This window comes from Neolamprologus brichardi, chromosome 3 (assembly GCF_056152115.1).
Source record: "Neolamprologus brichardi isolate AB-2024 chromosome 3, ASM5615211v1, whole genome shotgun sequence".
Classification (NCBI taxonomy): Eukaryota; Metazoa; Chordata; class Actinopteri; order Cichliformes; family Cichlidae; genus Neolamprologus; species Neolamprologus brichardi.
Window position 1 is genome coordinate 47,467,510 of NC_142106.1, and position 26,381 is coordinate 47,493,890.

The following is a 26,381-nucleotide window of genomic DNA, read 5'->3' on the forward strand; positions in this document are numbered from 1 at the left end:
GTTTTGTCAAAAGTTGGATATTTTCTCTTCAGCTAAGTTTTGTGTGAAAATCAGCTGACAATTGTCTGCAAAATAATTAAATAATAGGACAAGCAAATCATAACCAAGGTTTAAAGCTTTTACAAAAAGTAAATGAGCATCAAAAAAGTTATTTAACTTACGAGAATTAAACATAATGCATTACTTTATTGCAGGGGTCAGGCCTGTGTCCTGCAGGTTTTAGATGCGTCCTTGATCCAACACAGCTGATTCAAATGGCTAAATGACCTCCACAACATGTCATGAAGTTCTCCAGAGGCCTGGTAATGAACAAATCATTCGATGCAGGTGTATTGACCCAGGGTGATATATCTGCAACCTACAGGACACCAGCCCTTGAGGCCTGGAGTTTCCCACCTCTGCTTTATTGCTTTAATGCCCTTTTTATCTGGTAGGGGAAGTTAATATAAGTTCAAATTGAATACTTGTCCTCACATCTGGTTCTCCACAATCACACTCTTCTCCGTCCTCCACAAAGCCGTTGCCACACTTCTTGCCCCCCACCAGATCGTTCATGTTGGGAATGTTATATAAGCACATGCCCCCTCCCTTCTGGAAATAGCGGTCCAAATCACGTTTGCTGCAGTAACTGAAGACTCGAGGGAATGGGTGCCTGGACAGGGACATTATCATATTATTTACATTGAACAGAAAGTAAACAAAATATCAATGTTATGCATGCATTTGTACATTTTACAATTATTCAATCTGTAAGTATTTTGACTGATATACTATTTAAGTCATTAGCAATTAGCAGAGGGAGAGAGAGAGAATGTGAGAGACACAGAGGTCACAGGTTCTAAATGAGCGGTGTGTTACTGCTTTGTATAACTTGAACTATTTTTTTTTCAAAGATAAAAAAACAAAGGTGAAGCTGTGAATGATGAATTTTTTAAATATATTTTGCAGTTAGGCTTAAACATGGCTCTTTACTATCCCTGCTCTCATCACAGAAAGCATTAATATTGAATGTACACACCGCAGTAATCTTGGACATATGTGTAAGAAAAAAAGAAGGAAAAAGCGTGCGTGGGCAAAACACCTTCCAAGTACTATTCAGCTACCTCCCTCTTCTCAACATAGATGCTCATCTAGAGGCCAAATCCATGGTCATCATAATCATCAAGGTGATATATAAAGAAGATGCACTGACTCTAGAACAGTTCTGCACTTATCTTAATCCCATAGCCTTCTCAGCTATTGACTTCCCCAAGCCATCAGCTCTTGCCTAGACTTTTAAGCCACTTCCTTTGTAAACTAGTCACGTGTATAAGCTGACAGACCAGGGATCTCAAACTCAGAGGAGCTGGGGGCCACTGCTGGCACTGTCATTTTATCAGAGGAAAAGTCCACAAATATTTCCAAAAATGTAGTGTTTTTGTTTATTTTAAATATGACAAAAAAAAACCTATGACTGAATGTTATTGGAAAACACAAACACAGTGTATAGACGAGTCTTAACAGTTTACTTACAACTGGGCTCGTCAGGCACTCTACACTTGCTGCAGTGGTTATTATTATATTTACATGCTTTCATCTTCTGTTTCTCGCCAGTAGCAACTTGTACTTTTCAACTCTCCTTTTCCTCCGTGCCTCGCACTCACACACACACACACACACAAAGGGAGGGGCAGTCCCACACATTCTCCCTGCAGCACGGACTACACTGTCCATACACTGTCACACTGTAACACTGCTCATATTGCCTTCATGTTAAATCATTTTTTTTAATAATATATTTTTATATATATATTTCTTCACCTCAATATGCGGGCTGCAAGTAGGGGTGACGTGGGCTGCAAATGGCCCCCGGGCCGCGAGTTTGAGACCCCTGTCTTAGACAGTGCTGGAGGAAAGCAATCCTTAGGTTTCAGTTTAGCTCCACTATAGCCACTGCTACTTATTGTAAACCGTGAAAAGCTTACATGATAGTTTGATTCTACGCTTTCTGTCTGATATTGTATTGTATTATGTCAGTATGTTATATTGTATCATGTTTATCAAGGAACAAAGTCTTTCACACAAATACGTGTTTTCCTTCATTCGGATTTGTAGTACCTATTTACAGGACAACACAAGAAAAACAAATTCAAAGGCAAAATATAAAAATCTAATAAAAAATTATCAAGGGAATAGTTTGTTAAACAGCCATGCTAGTATTTCAGCAGCTAAAACTGTTTTTCATGTGTCAAGTGATGTAATGTGTCAGTGTGTTATGGCTGCTTGGTTCTATCAAACATTTCTTCCTGTTAAAAGGTTTTTTCCTTTCGTTGTTGCCATGTCCTTGTCATGTTTACTATATTATTGTAGGGTCTTTATAAGGAACCTTGAGGGAATTGCTGTTGTAGTGCTATATAAATAAAATTGACTTGAGTTGAAATCAAGGTGTTAGTAACAACATCTGAGGGTGACTAGGATGTTTCTTTAGTCTTGTGCAGAGCTCGTGGCTAACCCAGTGGCAGCGGCCATCACACAGCCTCCTTGATCAGCAGTGGCCTCCACACAGCAGCTGTCATGGTCATGGCTCATCCCAAAGTTGTGGCCAATCTCGTGGGCCATGGTGGCTGCAGCACCAATGGACAGCTCTGAGTGGTCCTGTAGAGGAATAACAAAAGGAGCTGTCACTTATGTGATGCAGTCTATCAACAATATGTTCAAACTAATTTAATATGGGTGTGTCAGAGTAAGCTGACTTCATGGTTGGGCCAGGTTATTATGGTTATTGTTATGTCTATTAAAATGATTTTAGTGCATCTAAGTTAAAAGTTGAACTGTGGATTTGTATGTTGTATCTCAAAACTCCTGGTTATAAATTTGTATTTGTTTGACTGATTGTCTAAATTTGTGTTCCTTTTTCAGTGATATATTATTTTTTTGATTGTTAACTTTTCAAACTGACATGTTTAAACAATGAATTTGTTACTTTTAACATACATTAAATTATATGTTTATTAAAGTAACAAAATGAGTGTTTTTCCAGCATGGCCAGAGGGGTGCTAAGCCTAGAAGATTCACAACACACAGAGCTCTTGATTTTTTTTAAAAATTCTATATTACAGTTCGTTAATACCAAAGAACCATCTCCAGTACTTTCTCCTGTCTCAACATTTCATGTCAGAAAATAATGTAGACATCAACAGGCATAACACGCACATACGATTTACACACGGTTTACACATGCCTCAATTCGTTGGCATGTCCATGTCCCATTAACAACAGCTTGATAAACAAAAAAGAAATTTTTTTTTCTAGTGTCTAAATGGATGCTCAGTCATCCAGGTACGGAAATGGTCATGACAATTTGCATATTAATGAAGAAACTGACCTCATATCCCATTTTTTGCCAGTTGTACTAGTTTCAGTCAGTATGTATGGTTTAAAAGGTTAGGGAAACCTGCAGTCAGCTGAGACTGAGTGGCTCATTTATCATCACTTCGATGAGTGACAAAATGTTTCTCCCACTTAAAACGCTACGTCCAGGTGAACAGAATAAACTTTTTTGGGATTTTTATTCCATTATTTCAGACTGCAGTGATCCCAATAATATGTGGGGTACATCAATAACATTTATTTTGAGTCAAATACTAAAGGCTTCGCTAGGAGCAGCGGCTGTCTCGCTATCTGAGCAGTACAGCAAGTTTTTCTTTTGAATTCAGCTGTTGCTAGAAAGCAGAATGATGTCAGCTGTGAAGTAGAAATGTATTTCCACATACCACATTGATGCCTCCAGAGTTTTCCAGGCTGCACATCCCCTCCAGTGGTGCCATGCCGATAGTTGTCCCCTTGAATGTCACACCCCTTTCACACAGAGAAAAAAAACACGAGAAACAGAGTGAATTATGACTTAACCTCAACCTTCTTCCTGTTCACTTCGGGGTCCACAATGGATGCACTGAATGCAGTTGGTCTCTTGGCATGCTAAAACAGAATCAAGCTCTGATTGAATAATCAAAACAAAACAGATCCTACTGTATCAGCACATCTAATCACCGAGTCTACATTTTTCTAATTAACATTTGTGCTGCTCCTGCTACTATTTTGAGGTTTTTGCTCTATTGGAAGCAAAATTTTTGTTTGTTTTATAAGCATTTGTTAGTTTATACATTAACCAACTGCCAGAGGCTCATCATACAATGGTGAGTGCAGAGACACATGGCACTATGGTAATTATCAGCCCAGGTCTAAACATCACGGAGGTTGAGCGCAACTGATTTAATACAATTGTCCTGAACTTGATATTCAGTGAAACAATTACAGATCAATCCTGTTACATCGGATGCTTTCACAGTATAATGCATGGATGGGTAATTCATTTTCCCAAGTAACCACATGGGAAAGGGGGAGTGTTACACCAAGGTTATGATGAGGCAATGAAAAATTTTAAAATGTGTCTCAACTGTTCCGATACTCCTGACACGTACGGGACCACTAAGGGTTTTTGCTTAGGCAGCAATTGTCCTTCTCTCCTGGATCACCTGGTGCTTTCTCTGGTGCCAAGCAACGGGGCTGTGACAGCTGGAATAGCTCTTTGGGTCCGGCAACAGGTATCTACCAGGTGTAGATCAGGAAGGAAAGAGGCGATGAGCCAATCCATAAGCAGACGAAGATGTCCACTTTCCAGCTTACTACTGCGTTTCCCCCGTGAATGGTGATCCAATATTATTGATTTTACAATTTGAGTAACAAGTGCCAGAAACAGCACAAACACAAACACAAATGGCAGTGACAGACGGCAGGCCACTTAATAAGGCCATGTAATAATTAAATGTATTACATTCAGACATGCTGCTCAACTTCCCTGATTTATTAGACTGAACATGGTCAGAGATGCCATCACCTCTCCATCATGATTAAAGTTTTGCTTGTGTTTTCTAATCTGGTCTAAATCTTGTGATAGGAGCAGTAAATTCTAAGAATACTAAAAATATAATTTACAGGTGATTGAAATAAGAGATATTACTTCCTGCCATTGCAGCATTGTATCACAACACTGTAAAGCCTTGCTGGAAAGAAGAATTTCTCAAATAATCCACTTAGTCTGCTGACACTGTGACCCAGCTTCAGATAAACAAAAGATAAACATTGGAGCCTAATCAGTTTCACAGCCACCCCAATTCTTGACTTATTTGACAAAAGAAAGTCACACATTCTTTCATAGACCTTTAACAAATAATATTTTTTTAAACTTCTCGTCAATGGAAAAAAGGTCACATTTTCTGTCATGCAAGTCCATGTAAAGTACAATCACTAAGAATATGACAAAGTGAACAAATGTCTATTATGTAAACCACTTGAATGGATTCATAAAATAAATTTAGCATTTATTCCGCAGACAGCAATGAAGCCAGATACTGAATTTGTATACTAAAGTCATCAAAATATGTTTTCACGGGACCTTATGCAGAGGCATATATGTGAAAAACTGAGTACACAGGAATTTAAAGGATAAGTAACAGCCAGGTGCTGCTAATCATTTCATTAATTATTTTTGAGATAATTTATTGAAGCTGAAATTCAGAAGCTGAATTTTTGGCATTCAGTTGTCATGGTCCTGGGCCATGTTGGCCCAGTATTCTTAGTTTTCATGTGTTTTGTATTTTGTTCTTTATTTATGCCTTGGTTCCTAGGTTGTTTAGTTAAGATGTTCCTTATTTGGTTACCCCCTGTGTGCCCCTCTGTGTATCTGTGAACCCTTGTTTCCCCTCGTGTTTTATTCCATGTTTTCCCCAGCCCGTTATGTCCGTGCTCTCTCTCCTCCTGTCTGAAACTCTGTGTACTTCCTGTTTTACTTTGACAGTCTCCCGTCAGTGTTGCGTTTACTCCTGCCCTGTCTTGTTATGATTATCAGGTCACCTGTGTTCCCTGTGTGCTCCCACTTCCCTCATTAACCCTCTGTGTATTTATGTCTGCGTCTCCCTCAGTTCTGTGTCGTGTTCTCCCTCATGACTGTGTGCCCCTCCGTGTGTTTCCTCGTGAGTCAGTTCCTTAGTCCTTCCCAGTTTAGTTTCATATTATTTTGTATCGCCTTTATCCTCTGTCAGCAATAAAGCTGTATTTTGAGTTCAGTCCTGTTTTCCCGTGAGTTTGCGTTTGGGTCCTCTCCTGCCTGCACACAGCCTGATCATGACATTCAGTGGTATGTTAACACAATGTCACAATCTTCCTGAGTGACTGTAAAACATTTCTTCACAATGATGTGAGAGTCATTCAGAAAGTGATTACTGCAAGTTACTACTTGCTACTGGTTTTACACACTGTTAAATCATTGGGTATACTTAAAACATTATTTTTAACTATTATATAAAATAACTATTTTTTTTAATGAAAAACCACAGTCGGCATATCCACTCTGTTTCCAACTGATCACTGAAAAGGTAGCTGTGAACTGACAAGAAAAATATTATTTTGATTCCAACAGGTATGAAAATGATTTAAAGTTCCTGCTTGAAATACAAAAATGCTTCAGACAGAGGTGAAAGTTTTGTTTTGTTTTCTACATGTCTGGTGTTGGCTCAGTGCTGTGGTATGTTTCTTACGTAAGCAACTGGGCATTGTCATGCTTCTTGCGTGATTTTAGCTTCTGTCTCCATTGGAGGAAGGACCGAAGGGTTGCATTTGGCTCCTCTGTGATGATGCACTGATCTCTTTCAGTCCAAACCTCCAGACCAATGAGAGGCACACGGATGTTCAGAGCCCTGTAGAACTGAACATAGACACAACAGATATTATTTTTCTACATTTTTCCAAATGGCAAATAAAAAACCCCAAAAACTATTACTAGTCACTGTCACAATATTAAAACTACTGACAGGTGAAGTCATATTAAGTACTGTAATTTGTGTGTTTTCAATCACTACGGATTTAGAACATAAAAGTTATCTCAAAGTAAATAACTAATACATGACAAGGAAATATATGTGGACCCAGCAACAATAGCTTGTTGAATCAAACTGTTTGTTCTCTGGAGAACAGGAGTGAACAGCAGAAGCCCTCATCCTTACCTTATCCACATAATTAGCAATTTCCATTATCCTCGCCTTAGTCTTTTCATAATCTTGATTCTGCCGTTGAAACTGCACGATTGCATAAATGAATGTTAGCCATGAGGGGAAAATGTAAAACATCTTAGAAACAATTAATCCCGACTGATACCAATTAGAGTGGGAGAGGACTTCAGTCTTCTTATTGGTAAATATATTTTATAACACTTTGCCCAACTTAGAATCTCTGAACATTGTATACGCTACTGGATCTTAGTAAAATCTTAACAACAGGCATCATGCTGATGGTGGTTTACAACTAAAATGTGTTTTTCCCTTTAATAAACATCAAGAAGAATACTGGCGAGAATACTGTCAGTATTTTTTTTAATTAATTGTGTTCCAGTCGCCTTAAATGTGGCAGAAGGAGCCCAAAGTGTACTTCAATTGAGACATAGTATTTAATTACTGCAGAACAACCATTTGAAAGTCCGTCCACCTGGCAATTCAACCTAAATCTATCCCCACATTAAGCAGACAAATACTAACTCCACTTACTTTTGCCTCAGTACAACTACTAGATAAGCTTAGAATTGTCCATATAAAAGAGCCATATTATCTTGAATTACATAATTGTTTAGTATGTGAACTGAGTGTCCATCCTGCTGTGTGAGCTTGATCTCAGCAGACAAATGTAGTAGTTTGACTGTGCACAGGAATAATCGGCTTGGGCATGAATAAGGCAGGTGGTGAGTCATCTTACCAATGTATTATCCGCCACAATGTACAGTTCTATGTACTTAGTCGTACCCAAGGTATTCCTTTTAACCTGCCATTAAAGAGAAGAAGGAAGGAGCAACATGTTTATAAATACAGTACCATAAACTGATGGGCTAAAACACTCTCAAACAAAGATAGGAGATAGGGAATACCTAAAATGTTAAGAGACACATACTTGTCAGTCCATTAGAGTGGAAGAATGTGCAGAAAAGGTGTAAAAAGGACATAAAATATTATACATATTTAGACAGTGAACTATGGGGAAAAACACTGGATGAAGATATAACTGCTCAGCACTAAAATAGATCCTTTAAAGCAGTAAACAAAAACAAAATATTGAATCAATCAATTATATTATATTATATTATATGAAATAGCAACAACAGTCAACAGTTAACCCCGTATGATCAAGCAGTTGAAGGCTGCCAACTGCCCTGTTGGGGCTGACAGGAGGATGACAAAACTAAACATAACATACACTGTGGAAGAGACCCAGAGCCCCGGCCTTATTGGGCAGTGGGGGTGCGAGGCAGGGGTGTGGTCTCTGTATTCCACATTTCTCGTATTAGTGACTCTTGTCTCCGTGTTCCATTTAAAGTTTTCCACAGCAAATAAAAGCTGCCTCTCTGCCTCTCTCAGTTAAACCGTTTCATTGGAGTCCTGTATTTAAGTCCTACCTCTGACTGCTACACAGCACCTCCATGGTAGCTTTAGAAATGTACAAAAAGACAACATGGTTTGACAAGAGCAAAATATGATTGAATCTAAGCAAAACTAAAATCGTGTTATTTGGGAATTTTCAAATTAACTCATAAGCACAGATTCACAAAGATGGTGTGGAAATAGAAAAAGATCATGAACATAAGTTTCTTGGTTTCTGGTTCATTTTTACACTGAACACATTATGTATTAAGCAATATACAACCTTCCTGACAATATTATAAATCTGTTTTCTAAAAGGAATGTGGGATACAATTTGAGGGAAGAATTACATTTAAAATATCCCTGTTTTCCTTATGCTTTGTTTGATTGTGTTTTTTCTTTCTTTTCTTTGTTGTTGTATCACAAACAAACAAACAAACAAACTTGACTTGCCTGCAGTGAGTCCTGGCCTTAGTCCAATGAAACATCTTTGAAATAAATTAGGCCTTATTGTCTAACATCAGTGTCACACCCCTAAACCTTGTAAAAAGCTTTCCTAGAAGAACTGAATCTGTTATAGCTGCAAAGGGATGGCCAACATTTTATTAGACCCTATGGATTAAGAATGAGATGTCACTCAAGTCATTTGTGTGTGAAGGCAGATAAGTAAATACTTTTAGCAAGAGAACATAGACGCTAGTGGTACCTTTAGAGAAAGTGCTTTGACACAGACATGAAAGCTACAAAATAGATTGAATGGTGGTGGAGTGGTTTAGAAATTCGCTCACAGAGAGAAGGTTTCTGGTTTAAATCCTGTTTGAGGTGGCTACACATATTCTGGTTGTGCTTTCTCCCTTTTGGGGGAGTAATTCATTATTTTTCTCTGTTCCAGATCTGTCTATATAAACCTAATTTAATTTTTGACTTAATCAACCCAATTTGGTTTAGAAAAGGTGTACCACTGATTTCTGGAAGACTCACCCTTGAATGAAATGATGTGAGCAGATTAGAGATAAGGTTGGGCTGTGTGGTGTGATGCGTGTGGTAACAGTTTCCACCCTTAATTGGCAGCTTCATGGTACTCAACAGTGAGTGGTAGACTGGATCTACACTGCTGATTGGCTCCAGGTAGTAGGTGTCACTAGAATTCAGTGATATCAGCCCTCTGTGTAAAAGGAGGAAAAAAGAGTTGCAGTTTGAATTGAAGCACAAAGATAGACAAAAAATACAGACTTGTTTTGCCTCCCATAGCAGTCTGACTGCTGAACACTCAGAGACCTGTGTGCTCCTTAAAGTTACAAAATGTGATCTCCAGATAACACAACTGGCAAATGCAAAGCAGGGGAAGGGATCACATTAACATGTACATCCCTGTATTAACCAATGTCATATAGGCCCAGTTTATTTTTTCGTGTCATTGTTGTGATGAGACCTTAAAGAGCATTTGCATTTTCTGTTGTATACTTCCTTTGGTGTTCTTGTTATGTATAAAAACGTGTTTTTTGAAAATAGCTGATCTGCACTTTGCCAACATCTGTCAAAAAATATAGTTCAATAAAGTTGCTCTATATAGTGTTTTACTGTTGATATGCAGCGTTATTAAATTTATTGTTTATGCAACGGTTGATATAGCACATTTGCTTTTGAGAATATTTTAGATGGCACTCATCATCAGAAAGGTTGCCGACCCCTGTTGTAGCCAAAAGGATTTTATTTGCCATATCTTCACAACAGCTGCTCATATCACAGCCACGGAAATAAGGATTAATAAACTAGTACGGCCTGAAGCAGAACAAATTAGGATGAAGTATCTGTGGCTCTCTTCAGACCTCCCTCCAATCTTGCCATTTAGGAAAAGAAGGATATCACATCCCAGACTAAAGACTAAAGCATCACCATACTACCAGCAAACAAAAGGAGATGCATCATCGTTCTTAAGGCTAAGCTAATTTGACCTGCTACTAGCCTACTCAGTTAACTTGTGCTTGTAGCCAGGTAATGCATGCAAGAAGTGAAGCAGTTACATGTGAGTGAAACTGCCAGCCAACTCAGACATTAAAATACAGACATGTATCACTACATCCAATCTAATAGATTGATATATGTTTCAAAATGATTAAAACTAAGCTTATTATTAATCTTAGAAATATGATATCTAACCAGATTCTTACTCTTGATGGCATTACCTTGGCCTCCAGTAACACTGTGAGGAACCTTGGAGTCATTTTTGACCAGGATATGTCCTTCAATGCACATATTAAACAAATATGCAGGACTACTTTCTTTCACTTGTGCAACATCTCTAAAATTAGAAATATCCTGTCTCAGAGTGACGCTAAAAACTAGTTCATGCATTTATTAAGTCTACGTTGGACTACTGTAATTCATTATTACCAGGATTTCCTAAAAACTCCCTGAAAAGCCTTCAGTTGATGCGAAATGTTGCAGCAGGAGTACTGACAGGGACTAGAAAGAGCAGATTTTTCCTATATTGGCTTCTCTTCATTGGCTCCCTGTTAAATCCAGAACTGAATTCAAAATCCTGCTCCTCACATACAAGGTCCTGAATAATCAGTCCCCATCTTATCTTAACCCTTTAAACCCTAACCCGTCAACGGTGACCGTTAGCATTTTTAGCAAGAGTGTCCAACTCCAGGCCTCGAGGGCCGGTGTCCTGCAGGTTTGGGTTTAAAGGGCTAATGACCTTATAGCAGCAGTCCCCAACCTTTTTTGTGGCACGGACAGGTTTAACATCAGACAATATTTTCACGGACTGCCCTTTAAGGTGTCACGGATAATTACAACAAAATAAAATGATACGACCAAGGCAAAAACTGTGGTATTTTGTAAATATAATAATAACCACAAATTCACTGTGTAATTGTGTAACTCCATTAGCAGCGTCCTCCTGAAATGCGGCAACAACATTGAGAGTAACATCCTCCTCTTGCCCCTTAATGCTCTCTGGTTGCTATGGTAACATGCAAATATTTCTTTTAAAATAAGACACACAACTACAACATGGGAAAGACCCAGGGAAACCAAGTTAACGATAAAAACCCTGAAAACCATATATTTCACACCCGAGCCTCAACATTTGCGGCCCGGTACCAAACGACTCATGGACCGGCATTGGTCCTTGGCCCGGGGGTTGGGGACAGCTGCCTTATAGTACCAAATCACCCCATTAAGGCACTTTGGTCTCACACTGCAGGGTTACTTGTTGTTTCTAGAGTATTTAAAAGTAGAATGGGAGGGAGAGCCTTCAGTTTTCAGGTCCCTCTTCTGTGGAATCAGCTTACACATTGGATTCAGGAGACAGACACTATCTCTACTTTTAACATTAGGCTTCAAACTTTCCTTTTTGCTAAAGCATATAGTTAGGGCTGGACCAGGTGACCCTGAATCCTCCCTTAGTTATGCTCTGGCTCTTTTCCACAGCATGTCTTAATCCTGTCTTCCTTCTCTCACCCCAACGGGTCATCGCAGAAGGCCCTCTAAGCCTGCTTTCTTCCCATTAAAAAGGAGTTTTTCTTGCCCACCAAAGATCTTGCTCATAGGGGTCATACGACTGATGGGTTTTTCTCTGTACGAGTTATTGTAGGGTCTACCTTACAATATAAAGTACCTTAAAGCAACTGTTGTTGTGATTTGGTGCTGTATAAATAAAATAACTTGAAAAATTTAAAAATAAAATTATTAGACAATCTGGACCTAGAACAAGGATTCTGTGCAAAAGTAAAAATCTGTAATCTGCCTTTCCTCATCTCCAGTATTAAGCAGCATAACTACTTTAAAAGCCTCAACATAAACACTTCTCTGACACCCTGGTGGGAATTCCTAAAAACAACTAAGTCTTCGCTTATTCCATGTAAACTAACACCCTTTTGGAACAATCCAGTTATTTATCAGAAAAAGGCTATACTAAGTTTTTTATCATGGTATGAGAAAGGGATTTAAAAAATCTAGAACATGTTAAACAAGATGGAAAATTCATTTCATTTGAAGAACTATCAAAACATAGACTCAGCAAAGGTGACATTCTTGAATATCATCAACTGAAATCCATCTTAGAAGAAACATTCAATCCTGGTCAACTGAATCAAGAAATACCTACTTGGGTAACAAAATGTTTTAATATCTGCCCAAACGGTGATCAAAAATGCTATAAGCTATTGTTTAAAAATGACTAAATGCCCCAACTTACAACTTACACAATAATCTCTACAGAACACACTACACAGGACAAAGGTTGTTCCCAAATGGGTCTTACACAATCAAACATATGCATCTATTGCAAAGACAACTCTGTTGAGAGCTATATGCATGCTATATGGTTCTGCATGCCTGTCCAACAGTTCTTGCAGAAGATATGTGAAGACCTAACCACATGGTTTAGTTGCTATATCTCAACCTCACTGTGCAACATAGTAAATATAAGTGAACTAGATATGGAAGCAAATGCATCATGTATATTCCTTACTTCCTTATGCATCACCAAGAAAAGCCTGATGCTTATGTGTTCAATATAAAGATTTAGTTCTTGACCACATTGGTCTGGAGAAAATGTCTGCCTCTTCAAAACACCAACTGGATGAATTTGTCTCTCTCTGGTTCCCACTGGTCAATTCCATTGCTTAGTGGGGGTGATCTGCTGTAGTCTCGTTTCCCTATTTGAATTGGAGGTGGATGGTAGTGGTCTCCTGGGCTGCAGGTGACTGCCGGTCTTCCTGACGGCTGGAGAGCTGCGGTTGCTGTTTGGCCTATGCATCTACCTCAGTTGGTGGTGGTGGAGGACTGGGGTGGGTGCTGCTTGACGGTCTTGAGATGTGGCCCTGGGGTGCTAGTGGTGGTCATTGGTACTCTTGGAAGCTGCGGATAGCGTGAATGTCCTGGTTTTATCTCTGCCTGCCCCCAGGTTTCTGCAGGGCATTGCTGCAGCTTCTCACCCTCATTATCAAGTACATTTGTCACAAAGACACAGGCATTCTCACACTCACTCACTCACTCTCTCCCTCTCACACACACACACACACACACTATAGGAATATTGTAGATTTATGTATCTCTGTATTTTTTGGTGTGCTGTACATTTGTTTTGTTTTGCTTTTTCTGCAGCAATAGGCAATACATTGTGCATTCCTATTTGTGGAATATATGATTGCTTTTGTAATTGTATCATCGGATCTATACCCATAAGTTCTGGACACAGATGAAGAGAAGAGCTGAACTGTCAGCTGATCCCAACCAGGTGGTGAGTTGGATCAGGTGGCGGATAGTATGCCAGCACGCCTAAAGGTGGAGGTTATCCCCGCTGTTATGTTTTCCCCTGTTTGTGTCATTAACTAAGCAGGAGTTATACAGAGCCAGACAGATACACACGTTAGCTGTTTACAATCAGTCTTCTTCTTTTTATTCATTATACCTCAGGAAGATACACACACATTACATGGTGACCACTACTGGCGTTAGCTTGTATAACATATATATAACACCAGTGACGCGGCACCAGATAAGTGTAAAAAAGATAGATTAATGTTTGTTTATGTTCACCTAATAACACTTGATACAGTGTAACAACAATTAATCATGAGGTAGGGACTGTACCTGAATCCTGAGCATGTGCGGAGTGCAACCCAGGAATCTGGATGTTTTCTTACATGGCCATGGTAAAAGCAATGATCCTGAAAGAGAAAAGATTTAGAAACATTATCTCCATCTTTCATTAACCAAAAAGCTCTTCAAAAATACAGAATTGTTTCTTCTTTGTGATGGATTGACCTGTTGGAGATTAGATTACTTTTGTTAGAGAGACTTCTGGATGTTATTCAGGATGTCACCATAGACAAAGTTGAACAGCTCCTCCTTTCACTTGGTTGCATCTGACTGCACAACATCAGAGAAGTATTGAGCTATATGACAATAATATAAAGAACAACAGGAAAGTAATTCATGCCGTGATCATTTGGCAGTATCATGGCTCTGGGTCTGTGACCTAGTGTTTATTTGCTTGGACCTTTTAAGTCTTCACTGTTTTGAGTTTTGAGAAGTCATTTATGCTTGTAGTTTCTATAAATATAATTTGTTTTCCTTGTGGTTATGATTTTTCCTGATTCCCATATTGTTCTATTTCTATATTGTTCTGTATGATTGATTTTAGGTTTGTTAGTTTCCTTTAACGCAGAAAATTTGCAACCTCGCCCATTCCTGTCCTGTATATGGACATATTACCAGTACAGTTAAGGGTATCTTTCACCAGCTTCCATCCTCACCACTGCCAGCCAGCTCCTGTCCGCAGCCATCCTTTTTTCTGTCTGTTCAGGAAGGCAGGTCTCACAGCAGTGGATTAATGAGCTTCACCCTAAGAGTAGCAATTCCTCACCTGAGCAAGTGTTTGCTCCCATTCTCGTAAAAAAACTGTTCTTGTGACGCCACAGTTTTCCCCAGTGTTTTCCATCAATCGGAACAGTTTTCCCTCTGGTTATGTCTGGTTTATGTTGATTTCCCTTTAATGTGTTCAATAGTTTTTCTGTCATTTCCTACTATTACACATTTTTACGGATATCTATGGTTTTGTTTGGGTTTTTTTTGTATGTGTGGATGTATGGGTTTTTTACTTACATCTGGTGAGAATTTAATACCAATAGCACATTTGGAAAGATATATATTTAGACAATTGAAATACACACACACACACACTTAAATAAATACATATTGATTTATATATGTCCACAAAAATTACAGGAAGTCCTTGTCTGACTTGGACATAATTGACATTTGGCAAGTTGGAAGGGTGTGTTTTATTAATTTACATTAAACTCGGATCCAGATCATGCGAAACATTTCCTGTATTTCCTGCATCTTTTCAACAATTCAAATCACGTAACAAGGAAGTCACATCAACCAGGGCCTCGTTTGTCTTTACCAATGACTGTAGAAAACATGGATGACGCGACAGCACCTCCTCCCATTGTGCAAAAATGAAGCCAAAATATCCCGCATGGTGGATTTTTGGAGCCAGAGTCTGTGCAGCAGTGACTTGAGTTGGAGCGACTGTATCATGCTCCCGCCCACACACCCGCTTGATGTGACCGCAAACACGTCCCCCTACACTTTTTACATAGCCCTGTTGCTCCAGTATATGCTGATGGGTATAACCGCGACTGACGACTCGTTCAATTAAGGTAAATACAACCATGTCACTGTTATGAAAAAGACACACAGTTTAACATCTTATAGACACAGCTTTGACTAAGAACCCTCTTTTTATTCTTACTTTATGGCTTTAAAAAAATATCGAGATATATATCGTATATCGCCATCCAGTTAAAGAATAGCAAGATATGAATGTTGGGTCATATCGCCCAGTCCTAATAGAGAATAGTAGTGGATTTCTAATCCAGTGTTTCCCTGTGTTTCAACGGCACAGTTGTATTTCTGACAGCATAAGAATGGCCTACCTGGTGGAATTACTACAAAGAAGAGCTTTAGGGTGGGCCAAGAAGTGTTAAAAACTAAGCCCTGCTCACACCTCTAATTCTCGGGGACCCTTGGCTTTGTACTCACAATCCTAACCTTGACTAGTTTCACATTGGCATCTCTGGTTTGAGGACATAGCAGTGGTTTTCCATCAGGACAAGTAATCAGAAGCGGAATATTTTATTAATCACCAAGGAAATTATGTGGTTACAGTTGCTCCAAGACAATATCAGGAAAAGACTGAACTAAAATAAATGATACCAATATATTACAAAGTTTACAAAATATAACAAATAGCTAAATTATTAATATCAAGAATATTACAGAGGTGAATATATGATTGACATTTTACTCTAAACTATAAGCTTGTTATTTGTTATTTTCCCTGTAGAGCATATGCAATAGGGTGTAACTACTGCACTGTGCATAAGGTGGAGGAGTTGTACAGGGTTAGAGTTAGCATTGATAGCCACAGGCAGGAATGATTTCATGTGTCATTTAGTGGTGCATGTGGGTGATCTTAGTCTACGTTCACACTGCAGGCGAAAGCGCATCAAATCCGACTTTTTTGACCCTATGTGACCCATGGTATGACAGTGATCATGGTATGACAGTGATCATGGTATGACAGTGTGAACAGCACAAATCCGATATTTTCAAATCCGACCTGGGTCACTTTCGTATGTGGTACTGAATCCGATACACATCTGATGTTTTAGAAAGCAACTGCTGTTTGAATGGCCATGTCACAACTGACAGACGGCAATTATCAGTGCCGGAGAAGCGCCTGAGAAGACATTGTGAATGCTTCCTGGCCATCCCGTGTAGATGTTAGTGAAACTGCTTGGAAGACAACGCTGGAGAAACGTGAACATTTCATTTGTACTGTATAATCTGCAAATTCTGACAGAAATCTGCAACTGTCCTTTGAAGCACCGCTTCTCTCTAAAACAGCAATAAGGATAGTAGTAGTAGTATAGTATAGTAGTTATTAGGCCATATGTAAATAACAAAATAACTTTATAACTAAAAGCAAAATTGGGAAACGTAAAGTCTGCAACAAGTCTTTATATTAAGGGCCATCAGTCAAACAATACTGTTTGGTCTGGGTCTAAACAGAGCGTGTTGTGTGTGATGTCTTCTTTTGGGCATGTGGGCCGCTTTGAGGATTCACACGCGTTTGCTGTCACATTTTATTTGTAGTGTGAACAAGCAGACAAAAACAATCCAATTTGATCAAAAAAATCTGAATTGAGCATTAAGACCTGCAGTGTGAACGTAGCCTTTGTCTCTCACTGAACGTTCTCCTACGACTGTCCTGCATATCATGAAGTGGGTGGGAGGTTTTGTCCAGCATTGTCCTTGTCTTAGACCAGCGGTCCCCAACCTTTTTAGCGCCACGGACCGGTTTATGCCCGACAATATTTTCGCAGACCGGCCTTTAAGGTGTCGTGGATAAATACAACAAAATAAAACTAGTACCGGTACCGAAAAAAAGAAGATTTATTCATAACACACGTGGAAAGACCAAGGAAAACCGAGTTAACGATAAAAACGATAACAAAATAACGCTGAAAACCGATAAAACCCTGAAAACCATACATTTCACACCTGAGCCTCAACTCTCGCAGCCCGGTACCAAACGACTCAAGGACCGGTACCGGTCCGAGGCCCGGGGGTTGGGGACCGCTGTCTTAGACAACATCCACCTCTCCAACATCAACTTAAGGGAGTCCAGCTCTGTCCCCACAACATTCTTGGCCTTGTGAATTAGTTTACTGAGTCTATTGGCATCTGAGACCCTCAACCTGCCGCCCCAGCATGCAACAGCATAGAGGATGGCACTGGCCACAACAGACTCATAAAAAAATCCTGAGCATTGTCTGATAGATATTAATGGACCCCAGCACAGCTGGACTGGCCATCGGGCATTTTCCTGGTGGGCCGATTTTTAATTATTAATTTGTAATTTATTAAAATTATAAATATATATTTTAACTCAAAAGTACAGTTTTTAAATTTCATGTTGCTGAAACAACAAAGTAATAAAATAATAAATCTATCTGATCGAGAAATCACTCATCTTTGGAAAAGAGAGTTTATTACAGAAAAATGGCTCTTTCCAAAATAAAAGCTATACTATACGCTTCTTCTGGGCTATATTCTCAGCAGCATATTAAATATATCAGGTCCCCATAAGGAGAATCATGTGCTAACGGCTGTCTAAATGACTTGGGTAAAGTTTGTAGCATGCGTGCTTGTTGTTTTTGTCTGCTTCCACTGGTCTTTGCACTAGGATGATGTCGGCGTAAATGTGCAGTCATATTCATTGTGTTCCCACTAGTGCTGTCACCGTTAATCTCGTTGAAATGACGTTAATGCCACAACACGGCAAATCTCCGTTAACGAGCTACCGCGGATCGCCCCCTGCGTGGGCCTGGACGGCGTCAACACGTTAACGAGCTAACTGCGCTAACGCACTAGTTCCCACCAATGTAATTGAGCATTGCGTGGCACATCCGACATACTGTTTTACTTTTGTCCATGACACGCTTACCTTCAGGGTCATACTTCACATGAAAACCAAGATAGTTCCAAATGCCAGATCTGAATTAGGGTGGGGGAGGTTCAATTTGCCATGTTGCAACGAGAGCTTAGCTTCTGTCTTGCTAGCTTGTCCTGCGCTCAGTGAATCTGCGTTCCACTACTCCGCCTAGGCTGCACTGTCGAGCGCAGATCCACTGAGCTCTCAACACAGACAGCATCGTCAGAAGAAAAGTTGATCAAATAAATTAAAAATTTTGTATTGTTCGATACATATACGTTCTGAACCGAAAGCACTGTATCGAACGGTTCAATATCGATACGAGTATCATTGCACCCCTAATATATATATACACATACTGCTGGGCAGGTGCTATGTTGTTACTGATGGTGAACGTTTACTTTATTCATAGGGTTAGTTAGTAGAGTTGCCAACTGTCCCGTAAAAAAAGGAATAACCTTATTGTTGAGGAACTCCTCAAAATCTCAACAAATTGTGCCAATCCTTGCATGTTACATCAGATTGATCCATCATCACAAGTGGAAAAGTCTGTAACAGAGGAGACAGAAGAGCAGGAGAGAGAATTGAAGGAGAGTGAGAGCCAGGGCATAGATTATTTTTCTCTCCCTGAACCTGCCATATTACAGGCATTCTTAGATTACTACCCACAGCTGAACACCAGCAGTACAGTTGTGATGAGGGTGTTCAGCTGTAAAGATGGCACCTACAGGAAGTGGCTTACTTATTGCAAAGAACGCCATTTATTGTTCTGCTTTCTGTGTCTGGCATTTGCAAGGTGGACTGACATCAGCGCATTTATAACAGGCATGGGTGACTGGCGACATGTACATCTGCGCACAGAGGAGCATGAAAAGAGCATTACACTTTTTTCTTGAGGTGCTCAAAAGGCAACAATGTCAGTTGTTAGCTCACAGAGCACAAGTGAAAAAGAGATGGCAAGCGTATAGTGAATGTGGTCAAAGTACTTGGGTAGAGGCGACTCAGCTATGAGCATGTGGAGAATGAGGCTGCATACACTTTTGGTGATAACACTATCAATCATGATAACTTTCAGGAACTGACTGTGTTATTAGGCAAGTGTGATATGTGCCTTGGAGAACATTTGAATGACTGCATTGAGAAAAGCAACAAGTTGCATCAGTTCAGTGGATCAAGAGAGAGGGTAGAGGGTCTCTCACCGCCCTACTCTCCAAAACAACTGTCAACTCAGTGATTGATGCACTTGGCCATCTCATTCAAGAGAGCATCGCCAGTGATGTCCAGAAAGCTGGTATGTTTTGTGTTCAGTTAGACACAACCCAAGACATCACAGGTTATGATCAGTGTTCAGTAATCATCAGGTATGTTACTGACACTGTGCAGGAGAGGCTCGTCTCCATCGTGAGGTGCGAAGCATACACGGAGCATAGAGCTGGGCGATATAAGATTTTTTCATATCACGATATGTTTTTTCATTTCAGGCGATAACGATATATATCACGATATAAGCCAAATAACTATATTTGTAAGATTTAAATGTGCCGTTGCTCACAAGTAAAATGTGAAATAATCAGCAGCTTGTTTTGATTTAAATATTCATTTCCCATAATAAGTTCAACAGGGTAGATGTACTTAAAGAATTTTTCAGACAAATAAAGGCAAATATTGCAAACTACACAAAAGGCAGCCGCTAAAGCATTTAAGTTTCAAAATAGAGCAAACAAAACAGACTAAATTGTAAATTCCACTTAGAAACAAAATATTAATTCTAAAAAAAAATCTTAGTTTGTTTTACAGAAGAACAGACAAAATTGACTAACTTTTGACAATATCAAATAAACTGAGAAATTCTCAATCTCTCCTTGTTGTATAGCTTAGCTTTTCAAACAGTTTTAACAGTTACTTTAGTCTGACAAAAGCCGAATGACGACTTAGCGCTTCCAGTCAGAGATTGAGCATGCTCAATCTCTGACTACATGTTTATTGTATTTCCAGACTTGCTTTCGGCACAATTTACAGTGCGCGCTACTCTGTTTTTGTCAGACTTGAAATAGCCGAAATACCTTCACACTACACAACTTCTTTGGCTCTTCTGTTCAACAATCTCTCCGGCATTGGAACCATCATCGGTTTTCTCTTCGGTAACCTTCGGTCACGCGCTCGGTTGATTTTTCTTTAGTCAGCACACTCATTTCCTCCATTACCCGGGCGGCACGGTGGCTGGCTGCTTCCCAAACAAATACACATGTGCGGCTTGGCACTTGTGCTGTACTTAACAAGTCACGTGACGTGACGCTGCGGCTGTGATTGGTTCGGCTCTGCACTACTTAATTTGGATTGGCTGTTCTTTTTTTTTTTTTTTTTTTAAGAGGACAAGAGAGATGAGGCTTATTGCAATAGTTTAACTTTTCTATCGAGAAAAAGTTATTTCGCAATACATATCGTTATCGTTCTATCGCCCAGCTCTAACGGAGCAGTACAGTGTTCAAGGAGTCCTATCACAGGGTTAATCTGTGGGAGAAACAAACCCAAGAAGAGACAAGACACAGATGCTTCAGTCCAATAGGTGAGACATGGTGGTGCGCCAAGCATGATGCCCTCCAAAAAACCTTTGTGGACATTTTGGAAAACCAGATGATGATGCCCTCTTTGTTGATGCAGTGCTCACGCTGGAAGATTAAAAAGAGGGAAAAAGAAAAGGCAGCTGTTCATGCCAAAGCACAAGGCTTTAAAGAGTGTCTCTTGAAGCATGAACTGTTAACAGCACAGATATTTCTTAGAGTGTTTGAGCACACAACTCTTCTGTTGAAGTACCTTTCTCTGCCCATCATATGATGACAGCCACACAAGATAGCCTCAAAAGTATCGCCAGGTACTTCGCAACTGTGAAGGCAGCTGCAGACACATTTGTGAAACAGACAACTCAGAGGGAGGACAACACACACATGGAAGCAAAGCACACCATTGTTTTTCTTGTGACATTACCAATAAGTTTGATGTGTCACATGGCCCTCTTCCTATTGAAAAAACAAAAGTTGTATCCAAGATGGTCGACTTCTAAATGGCCACCATGGTCACCACCCATCTTGAGGGTTTTGCCCCCTCACATATACTAATGTGCCACAAACAGGACTTTGATATCACCAACCATTCCCATTTTATTATGGTGTATCCATATAAATGGCCCACCCTGTAGATAGTTCAGGAGGTTAACTCAACGAAGCAGTCTTTTGGTTTCCACTAAGTACGGGTTAGAATACCAGAATAGGGAGGATGGTGTAGGTCTAAGTTTATTAGGCTTCATGGCTTTTCCTATAATACCTGGTGAGCTAGTCTCTAGTCAAAATGCCCAGGCCAATTTTTTGTCCAAGTCCAGCCCTCTCAGCCACCTCAGAAAATAGAGTTGACTCTGGCCCTTCCTTGAGAATGCAGTGGTATTTTTAACCCACTCCAGTTTATTATCTATGTGTACTCTGAGCTATTTATAGTCCTCCACAATGACCCCCTGGATTGTACCAGAGGTTACAGTTCACAATCAATTTTTTGGTCTTTGTCACGCTGACCTGCAGATGATTCTGCTTGCACCACGTGACAAAGAAGTCAACCACAGCCCGGTACACTGTGTCATCACAGACAATCAACAATCCAGGAAACAAGAAAGGCATCCACCCACATCACTCTCAGCTTATCACCCAGGAGGGTCAGCCTGGTGGTACTGAACGCTGGAAAAGTAAAGAACATGACCCTCACAGTGCTCGCCAGCTGGTCCAAGGGAAGCAGTGCGTGCATTGTCAAATCTAACCACCAGAACCATTCTATGAAGAGAGGGAACTGATCTGCCTGCTTTTTGGAACAATGAACTTCACAAACAGAGACCCAAGTTTAGAGCACAGAGATTGAGTTAATGTTAGAATCAGGAGATTCTTTAAGATGAGTTAGCCTGAATAGATTGATAATATAAATGAAATTTTCTTAGGCATCTACCTCTTCTTGTTTCTTTATACTTACAGTGTAATTGTGATTAGTAAGAGTAACAGGTTTCCCATCCTCTGTGTAGTATGTCTCTGCAAAGTCTTGACCCAAAAGCTCACTGAGAGAGAGAGAGGGGGGGGGGGGGGGGGGGGGGTGGAGAGAGAGAGAGAGAGAGAGAGAGAGAGAGAGAGAAGGAGAAACAGAAGAAAGTGTAAGTAATTATAAAATACATAATTTTTTAAAATCCCCTTTGAATGTAAGTGTCAGCATCAGTGGTAGAGAGCAAATCAAACACACAACCTGAGGCCAAGATCACACAGAATACTTTCTTGTTATAAACTTTTTTTCACTCTTTATGTGTGAAAATTGATAATTGTTTATACCAACAAAACAATGTGTACAAAAAGAATGTGAATGAGACACTGGAATATAGCAGGGGTTTTTAGGAGACCAAAGCACATAATTGTGCTACAGAAAATGACAGTGACACACAAAATCTGAGACACATGTAGTTAAATGAACTCGCTAATAATCCTTTGATAAGTCAAGGTTGGTGACAGATTTTTACTGAATTGACCCTATCCACACAGTCTTCCTGTAGGAACCATACTTGGAGTTAGGATTTCAATGTTTTAACTATTAAAACACTGCAAGAATTTTGGTTTGAACTAAAGGTAAGGTTTTACCAAACATACTTATATCAGCAATCACAAACTTAACATTTGAATAGCAGAAAGAATTTTCATTACAGCTGAACCATGAGAGATTTAAACACCAAAGAGAGTTGGAGATGATGAAAGAAAAAACTGAAAAGGATCTCTCCTAACTCTTGGTAGCACTGTCACTTGGTGTTCGCTCTCTCTGTGGTAGAGTATCACTTCCTGATCCTGCTCAAACACAGTGGTGTTTTTGAGTAGCTTATCTGCTTAGCAATTTAATTAAAAACTTTTATATACATTCATTTTTCATAGTATAGTTTTCACATTTCATCCGAAGCACAGTTTCCCTGTAGTCACTACCTAATTTATAGCCAACGTATTCACTCACTGTGTCTGTACTGTTTCGCTAGCTTAGCTCGTAGCCGACTCGCTAGCACCATGGCTACTTCACCTGTCCCTCCTGCACTTTCCTGCTCATTGTGTCAGATGTTTAGTTACTCCTCGTCCTCCTTTAGCACTAATGAGACTTGTAACAAATGTGGCATATTTGCAGCTCTGGAGGCCACGATTACTGAATTGGAGACTCGGCTTTGGACCCTTCATTCACCTGTAGCTAGCCAGGCCCCTGTAGCTGGTGCAGCCGAAGATAGCGTAGGCCCCGCTGTTCCCCGGCAGACCCCAAGCAGCTGGGGAAAGAGGGCGGCTGTGTGACGGTGAGGAGGAAGCATAGTCATAGTTCATGTGTCTAACAGTTTTTCCCCACTCGGCGACACACCCGCCGGGGGTCAAACTCTGGTAATTGGTGATTCTGTTCTCAGACATGTGAAGCTAGAGACACCGGCAACCATAGTCAATTGTCTTCCAGGGGCCAGAGCAGGCGAGATTGAGGGAAATTTAAAACTGCTGGCTAAGGGTAAACGTAAATTCAGTAAACTCATAATTCACGTCGGCAGTAATGACACCCGGTTACGCCAATCGGAGGTCACTAAAATCAATATTGAATCGGTGTGTAACTTTGCCAAAACAATGTCGGACTCTGTAGTTTTCTCTGGTGCCCTCCCCAATCAGACCAGGAGTGACATGTTTAGCTGCATGTTCTCCTTAAATTGCTGGCTATCTGAGTGGTGTCCAAAAAACGATGTGGGCTTCATAGATAATTGGCAAACTTTCTGGAGGAAACCTGGTCTTGTTAGGAGAGACGGCATCCATCCCACTTTGGATGGAGCTGCTCTCATTTCTAGAAATATGGACAAATTTATTAAAACCCCCAAAATATGACTATCCAGAGTTGGGACCAGGAAGCAGAGTTGCAGTCTTACACGCCTTTCTGCAGCTTCTCTCCTCCTGCTACCCTCCCAAAAAACCCATCTCCATTGAGACTGTGTCAGCTCCCAAACAGACAAAAAACAAACTAAAAACCAGCAATAAGCAATTTAAACATAAAAAAAATCACAAAGAAAGAACAATACAGTATCCACATCTGAACCAAAGAGTAAAACAGTGAAATGTGTATTATTAAATATTAGGTCTCTCTCCTCCAAGTCTCTGTTAGTACATGACTTAATAATTGATCAACAAATCGATTTACTTTGCCTTACAGAAACCTGGTTGCAGCAGGATGAGTATGTCAGTTTAAATGAATCAACAACCCCTAGTCATTCTAACTACCAGAAATCTCGAAGCACAGGTCGCGGGGGCGGTGTGGCAGCAATTTTTCACACCAGCCTATTAATTAATGAAAGACCAAGACAGACTTTTAATTCATTTGAAAGCCTGATGCTTAACCTTGTCCACCCCAGCTGTAAAACTCAGAAACCAGTCTTATTTGTTATCATCCAAGGGCGTAGATTTGGCATGGATGGAAGGGACATGTCCCTACCAATATCCAACGATTATTGAATTGTCCCCACCAATAATTTGATCTCTTTGAGTAAAGAAAAACAAACCCGATAGAAAGAAGAAAAAAAAAAGATCTGTCAACATCTCATTCACCTAGCGGTGCAGAAAGAGTTAAATTACGTTCTCTACTGGAGTCCTACGTCATGTGACAAATATGGCCAATGTGATTGGCTGTGCCTTTCAGGGAGCTCTGTTTAGTTTTAGCAGCGGCAAGCCTGCGCTCCGAGGAGGAGAGGAGGACGGCAGCAAAGAGGAAGAACCTGGATATAAGAAAGTACTTTTCAAAGAAACATGTCAGTCATTTAAAGTCAAGTTCACTCATAAAATGTGTCCGTCATAATAACGTTACAGGCTATGCTAGGCTTTGTCCCACAGTCTAAAATTGTAACAATGAATAACGTGTTTTGGAAACTAACTGCACCACAGGCAGCACTATTAGTTATCTCAGTCTCCCAGAGTAGCATTTCTAATTTTGATTGAAGCTGTCGGAGAAAACGGCAGCCTCGAGCGAGCCAGGATATTAGTTTACAGAGGCTGTTAAAATTATATGTCTAATGTTAAAATGTTGGTGACACAATAATTTCATCCTAATGGCACTGACATATTCATAGGGTTAATTTTTGAGACAAAATATCATGAGGTAGTCACGATTTTGCAAATATTCCACCTTGTAGTGCAGTTTGCACAGTTTAAAAATGCACTCACCCTACAAACATTACAGATGAGGCAAGATCTGCACAAATTGACAGAAACACTGAAGCAGCTGCACATTTTATTCTTATTGTCATGTATGTCCTATTTGTCAGATGACAGAAGAACCAACACAAAGCTCAGAGAGTAATGGTGACACAAGATCACAGGTGAAATTGGATGATGACCTATTGGTTCATTACTGTATTTGAAGCACATGTGTGACTGCATGTATTTGGAATGTCTCACTGTTATTTATCAGGTGACAGAAGCAGCTCTGCCATGTTGTAGCTCGGACAGAGGTGAAGAAGCGAGGTCACAGGTGACTGACTGATGATTTGGTGCTATAGATTAACGAGAGGAGAAGGCATGTGTTTGGCCCCTTCACATAGTGGACATTGAGTTGTTGTGTGGGGCACCAGTAGTCAATGTCTGTTGCTGTAACAGTAGTTCATGTTTAAAATAAAAAAATCCCAGCTCACTGATTTGATCGGAGCAATAGTGCCTAAAATGTTGCATAATGTTGCTGAGAGATCTTTTACTTTGTGGTAATCTTAGATGAGTAGTTTCATGGACAAAAACCACCGGGTCATTCAGTGTTCCCTTAGTGCTAATGTATAAGAGATGTTGGTGTACTATAACTGAACTAATGTTGTTAAGTCCTTAAAGTCATATTCTTTTATTGTTATGACTGTA

General features: G+C 39.9%; 1 protein-coding gene across 4 annotated transcripts in view; it reads right to left on the reverse strand.

The window, feature by feature from the left end:
* The window catches only part of LOC148104379 (disintegrin and metalloproteinase domain-containing protein 19-like), a 58,011-nt gene that overhangs the window by 26,143 nt on the left and 5,487 nt on the right, over positions 1 to 26,381 (reverse strand). The window contains exons 1-9 of one of the 4 annotated variants that reach the window (XM_087837759.1): positions 18,478 to 18,556; positions 14,049 to 14,125; positions 9,423 to 9,606; positions 7,783 to 7,848; positions 7,041 to 7,112; positions 6,576 to 6,742; positions 3,753 to 3,837; positions 2,492 to 2,634; positions 475 to 652 (exon numbers count right to left, since the gene is read on the reverse strand). In XM_087837759.1, coding sequence (XP_087693885.1) covers positions 475 to 652; positions 2,492 to 2,634; positions 3,753 to 3,837; positions 6,576 to 6,742; positions 7,041 to 7,112; positions 7,783 to 7,848; positions 9,423 to 9,606; positions 14,049 to 14,125; positions 18,478 to 18,489 — 984 coding nt within the window. In that variant the 5' untranslated portion in view covers positions 18,490 to 18,556. Of the gene's footprint in view, positions 1 to 474; positions 653 to 2,491; positions 2,635 to 3,752; positions 3,838 to 6,575; positions 6,743 to 7,040; positions 7,113 to 7,782; positions 7,849 to 8,476; positions 9,607 to 14,048; positions 14,126 to 14,241; positions 14,298 to 18,477; positions 18,557 to 26,381 lie in introns of those variants that run through there. The other 3 variants (XM_087837761.1, XM_087837760.1, XM_087837762.1) reach the window with 3 other exon arrangements.